Source organism: Balaenoptera musculus, chromosome 18 (genome assembly GCF_009873245.2).
Source record: "Balaenoptera musculus isolate JJ_BM4_2016_0621 chromosome 18, mBalMus1.pri.v3, whole genome shotgun sequence".
NCBI lineage: Eukaryota > Metazoa > Chordata > Mammalia > Artiodactyla > Balaenopteridae > Balaenoptera > Balaenoptera musculus.
In genome coordinates this window covers 71,141,463-71,156,550 of record NC_045802.1, presented here as the reverse complement: position 1 = coordinate 71,156,550, position 15,088 = coordinate 71,141,463, and the positions used below count along the sequence as shown (strand labels likewise).

Genomic DNA, 15,088 nt, shown 5'->3' with positions numbered 1-15,088 from the left:
TTTCCCCTGAAACAAATTTACTTCTGTCCTTTGGATATCATTTCTGTACACCTTAGCATTTTCCTATGTTCACGTTCTTCGTGGAAAAGCAGAAAGGAGTGATGGGAAAAGAAACAGCTCCTGCCTTTTTCATATTTTTGGTATCAAAACATGTTAATATTCTACAATGTATATTATGGGTTAAAATAACTTTTATGAACTAACCTAAGAATTGAACCACTAAGCATACACTAGGCACTTACTATGTGAAAGATACTGAGCTGAGTGCTAAAAATACAGAGGGAGCAGGGTAGGCACATTTGGGTGCTAAAATCTAAAGAGACACTACAAGGTGCTGTGAGAACACAGAGCAGGAGACAACACCTGGTCTTGGTGGAAAATCAAGAAAAGCTTCTCTGATTAAGTATTTATAAGTTCAAACTTATAAACGCATGTTTCATAGGCTCTCGGAGATACACAAATGCCGTTTACTGTAAACGTATATTGTATAAGTAATGCTTATCAATTTTCTTTTTCTAATGAAAAATTTTGCTGATATTCTTAATTCTAAGCATTAATGCGCTGTTGTATAGTTTACCTCCGGCATTGCTTCAAATAATGTTCTTCTCCGCTTGGTAAATTCTTTCATATCAGTCAAGATTTCATGCTTTATTTCAGGGGGCAGGCTGCTAAAGTCTTCAGACTCAATATCTACTGCATGAGGATTCTGAAAGAACACCTCCTGTAAAGAGTAAAACGTAACACCACGAAATTTACACTTTATACACTTAATTCTATTCACCATGACAGATTTTTTTCAGTGCTTATATCATAAACAGAGTTCTGCATAATCTACAATAGGCTAAACACAGTTGTACATTATCTGCCATAGGCATCAAAGTGAATAGGCAGATTAGGGAATGTATCCATTCACTCATTCATTCATTCAAAAGAAAAAAAATACTTGCCAGGCACTGTTCTAGGTGCTAAGGAACTACGGAGATCATGCCAGCTAAGGTCCCTACTCTTAGGAGCAGAAGAAGACACATGATAAAAAAATAAATGAACAAGATAACAATGAGAAAACAATGCAGGTTAATCTGATAAGAGAGTTAATTAGAAGAACAGAAAGAGAAAAAACATTATTTGATAGAGAAGACCCCCCTAGAAATAATGACCTGCAAGCACGGACACAAAAGACACCCAAAAACCTGCTCTGGGACAGAGCATCTCAGGCTGAGGGAACAGCAAGTGCGAAGACCCTGAGGCAGAGATGAACCTTATGAATTTGAACAATATTTATAGTCCCCTTAGTTAGATAAGCTCTGTCTTGCTCTTAACCTAAAATCGAAAGTAGTCGTTAGTAAAGATAAAGTAATACAATTTGCTCTCTTGTATGTATGCATGTTGTGTGTGTGTAAACCAGCAAGCACTTAGGACAGGCCAGTCATTTCACTCAGAGCTTCCCATGTTTTCCCTCAGGAATGCTCCCATCGTCCCTACGAGGAAAGCATCAATATTATTGTTCAAAAAAAAAAAAAGGAAATAAAGCCTTGGAGAAGTTGATTTGTCTAAGATCTCACAGCTAGTGAGCTATGAGACCTGGACTTAACTGCAAGTCTTTCTGCCCACAGGGTCCACGGTCTTCACCAAGACTGTGCTCACTTGCTGCATTAATAATGCAGGACCTTCACAAGCTGAAGAATCTTGCAGTTTCAGCTCAAAAGTCTTCTACCAGACATACCAGAATAACGTGAACGTACAAGAGACGGTGAGCTTGGGAATCAAAGAATGCTACCCGCTCTTCTGAGAAACGTGGAAAAAATTTCAAAAACTTGTACATGCAGCACCACCTCAACCTGTAAGCAAGTTGTGCGTTAAGATACGCGTGGCGGTGGCTCTGCAACCTGTGCACGGTTCTCTGACGCTCCTGCTGCCTAGCTCCCCTCCCAGTAAGTGGGGGCTGGCCCTAGCCAGCTGCCAGGGAACAGCACGCCGGGGAAGGAAGGCTGCGCACCTCCCACAGCTGGCCAGAAAGGGCAGCGCGGGCCCTGCTGGCACTGCCTCCTGGGCTCCTGCCCCGGGAACACAGCGCCACGCTGTGCCGGAGCTCAGGCCACACGGAGAGGCCACGGGCGGGGGTTCTGGCTGACAGGTAGCGTCAGTCGCCGGGCACGCAGGGCAGGAGGTCTTTGAGGGGCTCCAGCCCCAGCTACCGTCTGACTGCACCTACATGGGAGACACTGAGAGGGAACTGCCTCGCTGAGCTCATCAACCCCCAGAACAGAGAAGATGATGACGATAAAAGACTGTTTTCACAGCACTAAGTTACGCAGCAATAGGTACCACAGCCTGTGCATGAACATACATCTTCATAAATATATACATACACACATACCCTTGATACACATACACATACCCAAACACACACACACACACACACACACACACACACACACACACACACAGGTATTCAACTATACAGGGGCGGGAGGGGTACTAATATACAGCAAAATGTTACTAGAAGTTATTCATGGGTGATAGGCTTTCCATATTTTTATACAAGCATTTCTTATTATTTCTATTTATTTATTGGTTGGTTGTAAAAGCAAGATGGCTTACTTTGGATGTCGAGATATGCATAATTCCATACATATAAGTCTGTGTGTATTTTATATGTACATACATTCACATGCACACCCCATAAAGAAGGTGTCTGTCTTTATTTTTTACCAAGAACATTCATAAATCCATACTACCTCATTAAAATTATTCATTTGCATGTTATTCATTTCAAATAATAGAATCCTGAATTCAAAATTTATTTAAATACCTGTAATGCCTGTTTTTGATTCATTCTCTCTTGCCATTCTTTTTCATCCTCCTCTTCTGAACTGAAAGTCAAACACACGTTTATAATATCTATGATTTAATGACAACTTACAAAAATATTTCTTGAGTGCAAGGTGCTGCTAGTTACGGGAGCTACAACAGTGAGTAAGACGGCAAGAAGTGTGCCGTCCTCGGTCTCACAGTCTGGTGGGGACACCTGTAAGCGAGCGATCATAGCATGACCTCATATCTCCCATCACCAGGGCAGAGCAGGTTGCCGGAGCTGCAATTAGGGGTCACCTCACCCCAGGAGCTTTGTGAAATCTCCTGCAGTTACACTGCCTGATTAAGGGGTTGAAGTTTTATCCTAGAGAAGGAAGAATCTAGGAAGTGCTTTAAGCGAGGAACTGACAACGTCAGATTTGGGTTTAGCAGGCTCTACACTACCAGCCAGACACTGGACTTGGCAGGGAGGGGTTCCCGCAGAAGGGTACGATCAGAGATGGAGACACAGACAGAAGTGTGGAAGCCAGGACGGTAACCTGGAGACACGACGATGGCCGCAGCGGTAACTCACAAGCTGTGTGGCCTCACAGGAGCCCCGGGAAAGGAGTGGGGGAAGGACAAGCTGGCCCTCCACCTGCACGTCAACCAAAGAAGCCGCTGAGGACTGACAGCCAGCCGGAGGGAAGAGCGCACAGGGGTGCCCGAGGAAGGGTGGCCAGAGAGGGTCCCAGACATCAGGCTGAGAAATGCAAAGCAGCCGCTGGATTTAGCAGGGAGGACGTCGTGTGCGGACTTTAGTGATGGCGTGAGAGAGAAAACACCGGGCTGAGAAGCAGGTAGAGACAGCTGGTGTCAGTGAAGTGTAAGAAAAACCAGAATCCACGTCTCCACGAATTCTAAATGAACAGTGCTAGCACAGGCTCCAGAGAATGAAAAAAAAAAACCACCACAAACCACCAAAACACAAAGGTAGTAAATAAAAAGTTTGGTCTTAAAAAATATTCTAAAAGGTGTCGAGAATGCGTATTTCAGATGCATTAATTCCCACATGCCTTATTATATAGATAAAACAGAAAGGTTTAAATCTGTCTGAATACAGCAATAACATTTTTAAGTAGTTAAAACATTTACCTATTTTTCTCTGCCTCTTGTAAAGGTGGCAAAACATAGATGTCATCTTCTCTTTGAACTTGAGTAAGACTGGGAAGTGCTTCCTCCCTGAAAAGTACACAGAGACTTCAGCAGAGATCACAGGAAACAGTATTCTGAGAGTCAATAATACTCCCCAGTGATCACACAAACGCTGACAAGGAGCAGAAAAGGGGAAACCCAGGGGTGATGGGTTCGGCCCCTGCTGGCCTGGCTGCCGGGCCGCTGGACGAGAGAGCAACCTCCAGAAAGAGGGGACCTGGTCTCGGCGTGAAGAAAAGTGTTCTGAGAGTAAAACGTGCAAAAGCAACGCGGCAGCTTTCCTTTCTCATGATCAGAGCTGATTCTCACAGAACAGAGAGTTTTCACAACTTCAGTCAACTAGGTCAAATGGACACCCCATTGATTCCTCTCATTAGGGAAAGGCAGCCACAAGAATCTGATGCAAAAATTTTAAATGTTTAAGTTAATCTTTAAAATTAATGTAATTCCCCTCTTGCCTTTTGCTTTTTAAGGCAGTTTTGATAACTTGTCTTTTCAAAAATGTTTTCAAAAGCTTCTCGGTAGTTTTTTTGGAGTCAGTGGTTGCCAAGTCCTTTCTCTGCCTTCTTTTAGCCTGTGAAAAGAAAGGATACAGGATTTTATTTCAAGGTATTAGTATATCAAAAACATTCCTGTGGGTTTTTTCCCTAGAGAATTTGGTTTGTCTGAGTTTTCAGACTACAGTTGTTTTGGTATCTTCTCCTAATTACCGTATGAGTGAATACCTTCAGGTTTTTGCTGTGGAAAGGACACCCAGAGTTTCCAACTAACGAGTACTTAATGGGCTGGTTATCATACAATATATTTGGGAAGCTATTAATTTACTTTCAATTTCTTTTAAATGTCCTTTAATGTCCTTAAGAAGCCTAAAACTTAATGATATACAAGTAAGTAAATGCTTCCCTAAAGGGATTATTACATTAATTAACTAATTTCTTCTTTAAAATGCCACTGTTAAGCCAAAACCAATTCCCGATATTAGTTTTTATAAAAATACATTACTGGTATGTAACTCTGTCCTTCCACATCCAAGATTATGTCGTAAGAAATCCTAAAATGTATAGAAATATCTTGTAAGAAATGTCCAAAACAGGGAAAAATGGAATAGTCTCGGTGCTTACAGTTTAATACAAGGCAGAAATATCAAAACATTCTTTTTATTTCTTCTTTTTTAACTGAGATAAATTGCCCTATAACGTTGTGTAAGTTTAACTGTAGAACACCTAAGAAGACACTCTAAAGGGAAAACTCTCTATTGTAACTTCAGTAGTTTTATTAAAAGTTAAATATTATTGCACCTCTGATATACTTTCAGAAACAAACCTCTTTTAAAAGAAAAAGTGTTTGCTCAAGATAAATGTTTAAAAGTTGAATTAAACTGGATATATGTCAAAGTTAAGTCTTGCCTTCCAAAATTCTAAGGAGGAAATTTAAATTGTATGTGAACTTTTCCTTCTCTCTAAGAACGCACGAAGAACACAACAGGTGACTCTTACCAGCGTCTGTTTCTTCAGTAGTGGAGCGTCCCCATCAAACACAAAAACAGGGCGAATTCGAAAAAATAAGAGTTTGCAGAGCCGATGGAACAAAGTAAGAAGATGAGCATTTTCCATTGAGTTCCCGTGGCGATCCCGAACTCCTTTAAGTGCTTGGTTTAACCAGATGCTAATATCTAGAAGGATTGTTAATGGAAAACACTTCGCAATTTCTTCCCTCACCCTCACAATTTCAAATTCCTCATGTCTGATGTCACCCAAACATTAAAACTGAGCACTCATCACAACTCACTTGAAACTGAAAAATGGTTAGCCCTGATGGAATCTACCTAAAATCAGTTAACTTTATTTGGGCCCTGTTATCACTATTTACATTCAGAATTTTAAAATCTTACATAGACATATGTCTCCTTTAAAAAGTCTCATCGCAAAGAAGTGCTTCTTTAAAAAAAAAAACTAATGATCTGTATGGAATTTTAGTAAATTAACACAACTTTTTTGGAGAACAATTTGGCAATTCATAGCAAAAAAACTTCAAAACTTGCATTCTATTTTATGTAAGAATTCCAATTCCAGACATTTATCCTCAAGAAATCATCATAGACTTACAATAAGAGTTACTTATAAGACGGCTTGTTTATAATAATGAAAATACTAAGAATAAAAGTTTTCCAACAGGTCTTTTTTTAAATTAGATTATGATATAGTGATTTGCTGGAATCCAAGGGTCCCTTAAAAATGGAAGTCGCAGAAGCACATGAGGCAGAGAGTCACAAAATATTATTAAAGGAAGTAAAACAGGTTACAAAAGTATGGAAAATATAATTCCATTTTATAACATATGCAATATGCTAAATATAAAAAAAGACTCGAAGTTCAGACATCAAAATATTAAGAGTAGTTGTCTTCTGATGTGATTACCTAATGTTTCCTTTTTGGAGTCTTCTTATATTTTTAAAATTTACTAAAGAATGCTCTTTAACAGATTATTTTCTATTTGTTCATAAGAGAGGGACACAGCCCTCTGCCCGCTCCCCTGACCCACCAATAAAGTGCTGACTTCGGCAGTGATGGCCCTCGGGCCCTCCCCTTTCCTCCTGTCTGCACTGGCTACCCAGGTGACGTCCGCCCCCCATACCACAGCCCATAGAGCACCGAGCTCCACACATGCACGTCTGCCCCAGAGCGCTCTCCTGACCCCAGGTCGGACGGCCTCGTTGACATCTCTACTTGATGCCTCAGCCGTTTCAGACTTACCACGATCAAAACTGAACTCCGTATCTTCTCACCAGGCTGCTCACGCCCCCATTTCAGTGGATGTCACTCCCATCCACCCAAGACAGAACCCTGAGCGCCATCCCATGTACGCCTCCACCCAGCCATTGCCAGGTCCTATCAGTTCTACCTTTTAATCTATCTTGAAACTGTTATGTTAGATTTCACCGACAGACCTGTAGTGAAAACCCTTGGAAAGCTCCCACTGCCTTTAGAATAATATCCAAAAGTCCTTCCCACGGTCTACGAACCCTGAATGATCCGTCCTCTGTTCACCTCTCCTGGCTCAGGTCGAGCCACTGGGCTTCTCTCAAAACCTGGAAATCGCTAAGCTCCTTCCTGCCTCCAGGGTCTCCTCCTTGCTCCTTCCCCAGCCTGAAAGAGCCCCTCCCTCTCTGAGCCTAGAGATCCCCTACTCTTAGGTCTCACTCTAGGGGTCACGCCCTCAGCCGAGATTAAGACCTCCAGTTACACACTCCTATTCAAAAACACCTTGCTTATTTAATAGCAGAAATGTTTCTACGCACTGGGGATACAGTACTGGACAAAACAAAGCGTTTGCCCTAATGGAGTTCACAACCAGTGCGGGGGAAATCCAGACTGTGAGCTCCACGACATGTGTAAACCACACTGCTGGGCACTGCTCTCCCTCTCAGAGCACACAAGAGGCAACAAAGACCTGCTTTCAAATGAGATGAATGCTTAAATATTTAAATGAATGTACATTACCTAGTTACTACCATAAAAAATTAGGCCCATCAACAATTAACTTAATAAACATTACATAAAAAATAACTAGTGGAGAGCAAGCTATTACTAGATTCATTCCTATAATATCTGAGGGCTACTAGGTGCCAGGCATATACAAGATCCTAGGGATAGAACAGTGAACAATACAGCTATGAACAAAACAGATAGGGCCCCTACCCCTGAGAAACTTGCATTCTAATGGGGAAGACAATGAAAATCAAGTATAGACGTCTAATACATTAGGTTGCTGGTAAGTGCCAAGAAAGAAATAGAGCAGAGTAAAAGGACAAAAGTGTGACTGGCGGTCAATAGCTCTTTAGTTAGGGAAGTCCTATCGGAAGAAGTAACGGAGCCCTGAACGAATGAACAAGAGGAACGAGGGAGAAAACAGTGGGGCAGGAGGTACAGCAAATGCAAACGCCCTGGGACAGAAGCAGGCTTCCGTTTAAGGACAACATGGCAGGTGCACGGCCAGAGGAGCAGTAAGAGGAAGTGATGGGTGTATATAGTCACTGAAAGGTTTCTAGAATGTGACTGAAGGAGCACCCCAGTGGACATGTGAGGAATAAACTATAAGGAAGCCAGCTTTAAACTAGTTACAACAGCCCGACTGAAAGCAGAACGCAGTGGTGAGGAGGATGAGAAGTGGTCAGAAAAGGATCCATCCTGGAAGTAGGATCTGGCATTGGCTTAGCTCTGTATTGGGTCAATGGTGTTGTTACTGGGTAAATATTTCTAATTGGCTTGTTTCTGGTTGCTACACCGTTGTATCAGATGGAGTAAGTTTCTACTTAGCCCATTCCTTCAAATGTTATAATCAATGAGAAAAATATAATTTCAGATCCGTAGCTCTCAACTCTGCCGTCCTTTGAAACCAGATATGAAGATTTTGAAACACAGATTGCTAAACATAGGTACACCTAAAATTCTAAATCATAGAGATTGAGATCGGACTTTTTTTTTTTTTTTTTAGTTAATCACAGGTAGTGCCAATTCTCAGCCAGGGTTGAGCGTTCCAGCTTAAAATTCTTTTTTTTTACACTCTTTGACATAAACCACAGCAAGATCTTTTTTGACCCACCTCCTAGAGTAATGGAAATAAAAACAAATATAAACAAATGGGACTTAAAAGATTTGCAGAGCAAAGGAAACCATAAACAAGACAAAAAGAAAACCCTCAGGAGAAAATATTTGCAAATGGAACAACAAAGGATTAACCTCCAAAATATACAAACAGCTCATGGAGCTCAATATCAAAGAAACAAACAATCCAGTTAAAAAATGGGCAGAAGACCTAAACAGACATTTCATCAAGGAAGACCTACAGATGGCCAGGAGGCACATGAAAAGATGCTCAACAACACTAATTATTAGAGAAATGAAAATCAAAACTACAATGAGGTATCACCTCACACCGGTCAGAATGGCCATTATCAAAAAATCTAGAAACAATAAATGCTGGAGAGGGTGTGGTGAAAAGGAAACCCTCCTGCACTGTTGGTGGGAATGTAAACTGATACAGCCACTATGGAGAACAGTATGGAGGTTCCTTCAAAAACTAAAAATAGAACTACCGTATGACCCAGCAATCCCACTACTGGGCATATACCCTGAGAAAATCATAATTCAAAAAGAGTCATGTACCACAATGTTCATTGCAGCTCTATTTACAATAGCCAGGACATGCAACCAACCTAAATGACCATCGACAGATGAAAGGATAAAGAAGATGTGGCACATATATACAATGGAATATTACTCAGCCATAAAAAGAAATGAAATAGAGTTATTTGTAGTGAGGTGGATGGACTCAGACTCCGTCATAGAGTGAAGCAAGTCAGAAAGATAAAAACAAATACCGTATGCTAACATGGAATCTTAAAAAAAAAAAATGGTACTGATGAACCTAGTTGCAGGGCAGGAATAAAGAGGTAGACATAGAAAATGGACTTGAAGACATGGGGTGGGAGGGCGAATTTGGGGTAAAATGAGAATAGCATCGACATATATACACTACCAAATGCAAAACAGTTGGCTGGTGGGAAGCAGCAGCATAGCACAGGGAGATCGGCTCCCTGCTTTGAGATGACCTAGAGGGGTGGGGTAGGGAGGGTGGGAGGGAGGCTCAAGAGGGAGGGGATACGGGGACATGTGTATGCAAATGGCTGATTCGCTTTGTCGTGCAACAGAAACTAACACAGTATTGTGAAGCAATTATACTCCAATAAAGATATACTATAAAAAAAAATTTTTTTTTTAATTTTATTTATTTTTGGACGCACAGTGCAGCGTGTGGGATCTTAGTTCCCCGACCAGGGACTGAACCCTCGCCCTCTGCAGTGAAAGCACAGAGTCCTAACCACTAGTCCACCAGGGAATTCCCGCAGCTTGAAATTCTTAAAAAAGAAATATGCAGAATTAGGCAAGCTGAAAATATTTCCATAATTTAATTTGTCTAATTTCAATAAGTTTATAAAAGGCAACATTAAATTTATCCCAGGACTGGAAAAGTTAAATTTGCAGCCAAGCCAAAAACCATTTTACAGATGAGACCCAAAAGACCAGTAACATTTTGAAACAAAAAATAAATTACTTTAGTTCTATTGTTAGGTGATGTAAAATTTAATTAACCCCTATTAGCATGCAAAGCCTAAAGAGACTGTAAGATTTTGTTAATAGAGTTAAATGTATTTTACAAATGTTAAGGTCCATAAGAGACAAAAGTTTAATTATTAATTATTTATTATTTGACACAAACACTTAGATTGCATAAGTAAACAAGACACTCATCTAGAAATGGTAAAAAGACCAAATTATTTTAGGGATCCAAGAATAAATTATGAACCTCGTATGTCATGAGTAATTTCTTCATTAACAAATAAAACCAAAAAACCTGAATATATTTCAGATACTTGACTTGGAATTCCCATGAAAATGAAACAAAGCAAAATCAATTACAGAACAGCAAACAACTAGTCTCCTTTTACATATATGTATATATGCATATATATATACGTATATATGAAGTTACCATTGTAACTACAGTACCTTTGACAGTCTTCTTTTAATAATTCATTCTTTCAGAAAAGCCTAATAACCCCATGAAAATGACTTCATGTCCCAAAAAAGTTTCTGAGTCATCTGAAAATAGATGATCTAAATTAAATTCTTTACCTTTATTTTGGACAACTTTCTAAAAAATCAGAATGCTGAACTTCACATCACATCTCAATTGTTTTACAAATTATTAATTCTTCATACGGGCTGCAACGTAAACTGATCTAAATCTTTGCTGAAGTTTTAAGGGTTCCTGACACTGACAAATGCTTTCATTCACATGTACAATATATATTGATAGTTCTGTGAAGAAAATCTTCAGAAAGCAGTAATTTGAGAAACCACTAGAGGGCAGCAATAGCACTTGTGCTTTAAAGAAACTTTCCCACAAGCTACCTGGCATAAAACTTTTAAGCCACAATTCATTACGGATGTACTTCAAGATGACTCACATTGCAAAAAACACAATCATCATCATCATCATCATCATCATCACGTTACTTTATTTAAAAAATTATCAATGCTCCATTATGTATAAGTTGTCTCCATACTAAAGTCAACGGCTCCTTTCACTGAATCCCCCAAACACTTGCCCACACTTTTCTTCCTCTAACATACATAAATAAAGCAAGACTCAGGACAGCAGGCAAAACTACTGGTCGGAAGTCCACTTCGTTTTCTCCATGCTGACCTCCCTGTCGGGATAACAGATTTAAAATTTACCATACTAGCAGCGCCAGACACTATTCTAAACTTCTTTCATTTAAATAACCCCTTCATTCCTCACAACAATCCTGTGTGCAGAGACAATTATCACCTCCACTTCCCAGATGAGAGAACTGACGCATACACAGGCGCAAAGCACCGCCCCTAAGTGATAAAACAAGACTCCAATCCAAAGCTGTGCGACTGCAAAGCCAGGGGAAAGTAGACACTTAGAAAGCAAAGGGGGGAGGGGGGTATTAAAATGGGAGATTGGGATTGACATATACACACTACTATATATAAAATAGATAACTAATAAGGACCTACTGTATAGCACAGGGAACGCTACTCAATACACTGTAATGACCTATATGGGAAAAGAATCTAAAACAGAGTAGATACACGTATATATATAACTGATTCACTTTATGGCAGAAACCAACACAACACTGTAAATCAACTCTACTCCAATAAAAATTAATTTAAAAAAGAAAAGAAAAGAAAGGAAACATCCCCAAGAAGACCCTATAGCTATCCCCCTGGGTGAGACCTTCAGCCTAACAACGCCCCTCTGCGCCCCCTGGAGAACTGAGAGCAAAATCCTGGCGCCCATCATGCATCCCTGGCACCGACGCCCGGAAAAGGATACCCACGGCAAGGACCTTCCCCTCCAGCGTCTCCGGGTTGACCTGCCGCCCGGAGCACTCCAGCAGCTTCCAGAGCCCCTGGACTCCCATGAGCGAGGTGTGCCCTCGGAGCGCGTCTCGCGGGCGGGATCGCGGGAGACCTTTCACTCCAAGTCTTCCACAAGGGGCTGCACCACCGCCCCGGACCCCGAGAAGAGCTCCCCCAGCTCCCACCCGGAGAAGACTGAAAACAACCAGGAGCGCACGGCTTTCCAGGGGAAACCGGCCCCGGTGAAAACCGCACTTCTCAGAACCTGACACGGCCTCGCCGAAGAAAGACGGGACCAGAGAAAGTCGGAGGCACAGAGGAACAGGTCCTCGTCTCGCCCAGCGCTTTGGCCCAGATTTCTGCACTCCTAATAGACGACCAGGGTGAGCGGACAGCTCAAGCGAGCTAAACAGCCAAAAGACGTCTCTCAGGGAACCCCTGTCTCCTCTGGCGGTGGGGGGGCGCGTAAATGCAAGCGAAATGGAGCCTCCCGGCTTCCCTTTAATGCGTCGCGCATGGCGGAAGTCCCGCCTTCCCGCGCTGAAGTATATCCGCTGCGCTGTTACACTCCGGAAGTGAGGGCGTGGTCCGGCACTCGTGTTTATATCGTGTGGGCGACCTGCTTGCTCCGCGCTGGCATCTTGTTGCGGTTAAATGTTGAACCCATACGCAAAGCGTCTGCCTTCAGAGGTTGCAGTTTTCTAGGTGCTTTACCGGTATCAGTTTCTTCCCACTGAGCCGCCACTTGTGAAAACTCTTTAGTACTAAATATTGTTTTACACGTGAAAGATGGACCCTTTGATTGGTGTTTGTAATTAATAAGTATTTATTTGTCCGGTAACTTGTGGTAACTAGGTGGTAACACGATTTAAAATCTTAACCCTTGAAACATCGTCTTCTCCGGCATGTAAAATTTAGGAATCCACGGCATGTAGGTCAGAAATAACAAACTTATTGCCAGATTAGCACCTGGGTAGACGGTGGCTCGGACCCTCGGGCTGAGATTCAGACCCCGACCGAACTACGGTATGATGTTTATCGTTCAAGTCGCATTTGTTCAGAGTTCGTCTCTTCATCTGTAAACTGAGGGGGCATAAAGCCAGTCTTGCAGACGGTTTTAAGCAAGGATCAGAGGTACTGTTTGCAAAGTACTTACCACTAGGAGTTAATAAATGATAGCGTTATAGTACATATTGGTTCAAATTTGGACTGTTGAAACTAGATTCAAAATCAGTGAAAAGATTGACTAGAAATCAGTTTTTAGCAAAGCTATGCTCTTGCCCAAACAGATGGGTTCCCAGTAGCCAAGTTTACTTGACCTAGTCACAACTAATTTTCTGTCAGGGATAATCCTGACAAAGTACTTATTTTCATTTCCTCAGTGTGTAAAGTAATCCCCAGAACTGTTGTTCCAAAATGTTTTTTTCCGGAATTAATATAATCGCCTGTTCAATTTTTGTCTCCCCCACCCCAGTAGTTTACAGTAGACTGTAAACTTATTGAAACCAAGAACTATTTTGTTGACGTATATACCCCATTCCTGATATTTAGCAGGAATCCTATAAATGTTGCCTAAATGACCACTTTCCCAGCCTCAAGTCTAAATCTCTGCAGGGCATCTTGCACCCTGTTGAAAGAGAATTTCCTCAAGCCAGGCAGATGTTAGTTCAGATCCCATCTGAGCCATGTAATAACCCTGAGTTATGGGCTGAATTGTGTCCCCTTCCAAAATTCATATGTTGAAGCCCTAATCCCCAGTACCTCAGAATGTAACTGTTTGGAGATAGGGCCGTTTCAAAGTTAAGTTAAAAGGAGGCCATTAGGGTGAGTTAATCAGTCTGACTGATGTCCTTATAAGAGGGAATTTGGACACCCAGACACTAAGGATAATTGCACAGAGGAAAAACCATGTGAGGACACAGGGAGAAGGGGGCCAGCTGCAAGCCAAGGAGAAAGGTTCAAGAGAAACCAAACCTGTCAACACCTTGATCTTGGACTTCTATCCTCTGGAGCTATGAGAAAATAAATGTGTTGTTTAAGCCACCAGTCTGGTATTTCGTTATGGCAGCCCTAGCAAACCGAGACATCCTAGGATCCTAGGCAAGTTTCTTCACCAGTGAGAATCTGAATAAAATGGAGATGCCACTTCTTTTGTGGTTGCTCTGAGATCAGTGACTTAACATGAAACACCTAGTGGGTAATGGTGCTCAAATTAGTTTGTTGAGTGAATGAGGGGGAGAACTCTGGGGGTAAAATTGAAATACAGAGTGTGACTGGATTGTAGAGCACCTTGCCTGAGCCCCTCCAGCGTCTGGGAGGAGGCAAGCTGGGAAGTATTATAGATGCTGCACCAGCTTGGCCTGATGATGGGGCTTAGTAGCGGGAAAAGTAACAGTTTCAGGATTTGATCATTTTTTACTACCTGAGAGCTGGGTAAAAACAAACAGCCAATGTGAACATCTGAGTACTACAAGTGCTTGTAAAACCAGAGCAACATTTCTTGAATACAAAATATTTTTTTAAGGAACAGCAACTAAGGAGTGTACATTTGATTTGTAAGAAATTGGTTCCTTTAGATGCTGTTTAAAGGGCTCTCCATCAAGACTCTGACAGGAAAATACACATCGTTTAGGCCAATAATAATAGCAAGCACTTAAAGAGCAATTCCTATCTACAAAGCACTGTTCTAAACACTTTACATGTATTAACTTATGTATTCTTCAAAACAATTTGTAAAATAGATACTATTATCCCCCTTTTACCAATGAGGAAATATGCACAGGAAAAATCATCTTAACTCGCCCAAGGTGATACAGCTAGTTAGTGGAGAACCAGTAATATGAACTTTCATTGCTTCTATGGAGACTTCTAAGAAAAATTGACCAAGAAATTAAATATGACAGGAATGTTACTAATCTTGAAAGAGAAAGGTGCGGTCACTTGCTTACACATTCTGGAAAAGCAGTCCCTGTAAGTCTCGGTGTGCTCTTAATAACTGCCAAACATGTAAGCCAAGTTATTAAGTGATTGGATATATTAAGACATTTATAAAAGTTGATTATGGCCAATAAGCAATACGTATAAACTCATCCTCTTTTCCTAGATGTCACTATATTCTCTAT

General features: G+C 41.3%; 1 protein-coding gene across 3 annotated transcripts in view; it reads right to left on the bottom strand.

The window, feature by feature from the left end:
- The window catches only part of ERCC5 (ERCC excision repair 5, endonuclease), a 28,110-nt gene extending 15,400 nt beyond the window's left edge, over nucleotides 1–12,710 (bottom strand). The window contains exons 1-6 of one of the 3 annotated variants that reach the window (XM_036831229.1): nucleotides 11,941–12,710; nucleotides 5,505–5,680; nucleotides 4,467–4,582; nucleotides 3,949–4,035; nucleotides 2,813–2,873; nucleotides 578–721 (exon numbers count right to left, since the gene is read on the bottom strand). In XM_036831229.1, coding sequence (XP_036687124.1) covers nucleotides 578–721; nucleotides 2,813–2,873; nucleotides 3,949–4,035; nucleotides 4,467–4,582; nucleotides 5,505–5,680; nucleotides 11,941–12,028 — 672 coding nt within the window. In that variant the 5' untranslated portion in view covers nucleotides 12,029–12,710. Of the gene's footprint in view, nucleotides 1–577; nucleotides 722–2,812; nucleotides 2,874–3,948; nucleotides 4,036–4,466; nucleotides 4,583–5,504; nucleotides 5,681–6,761; nucleotides 8,587–11,940 lie in introns of those variants that run through there. The other 2 variants (XM_036831227.1, XM_036831228.1) reach the window with 2 other exon arrangements.
- Nucleotides 12,711–15,088: the final 2,378 nt, after the last annotated feature.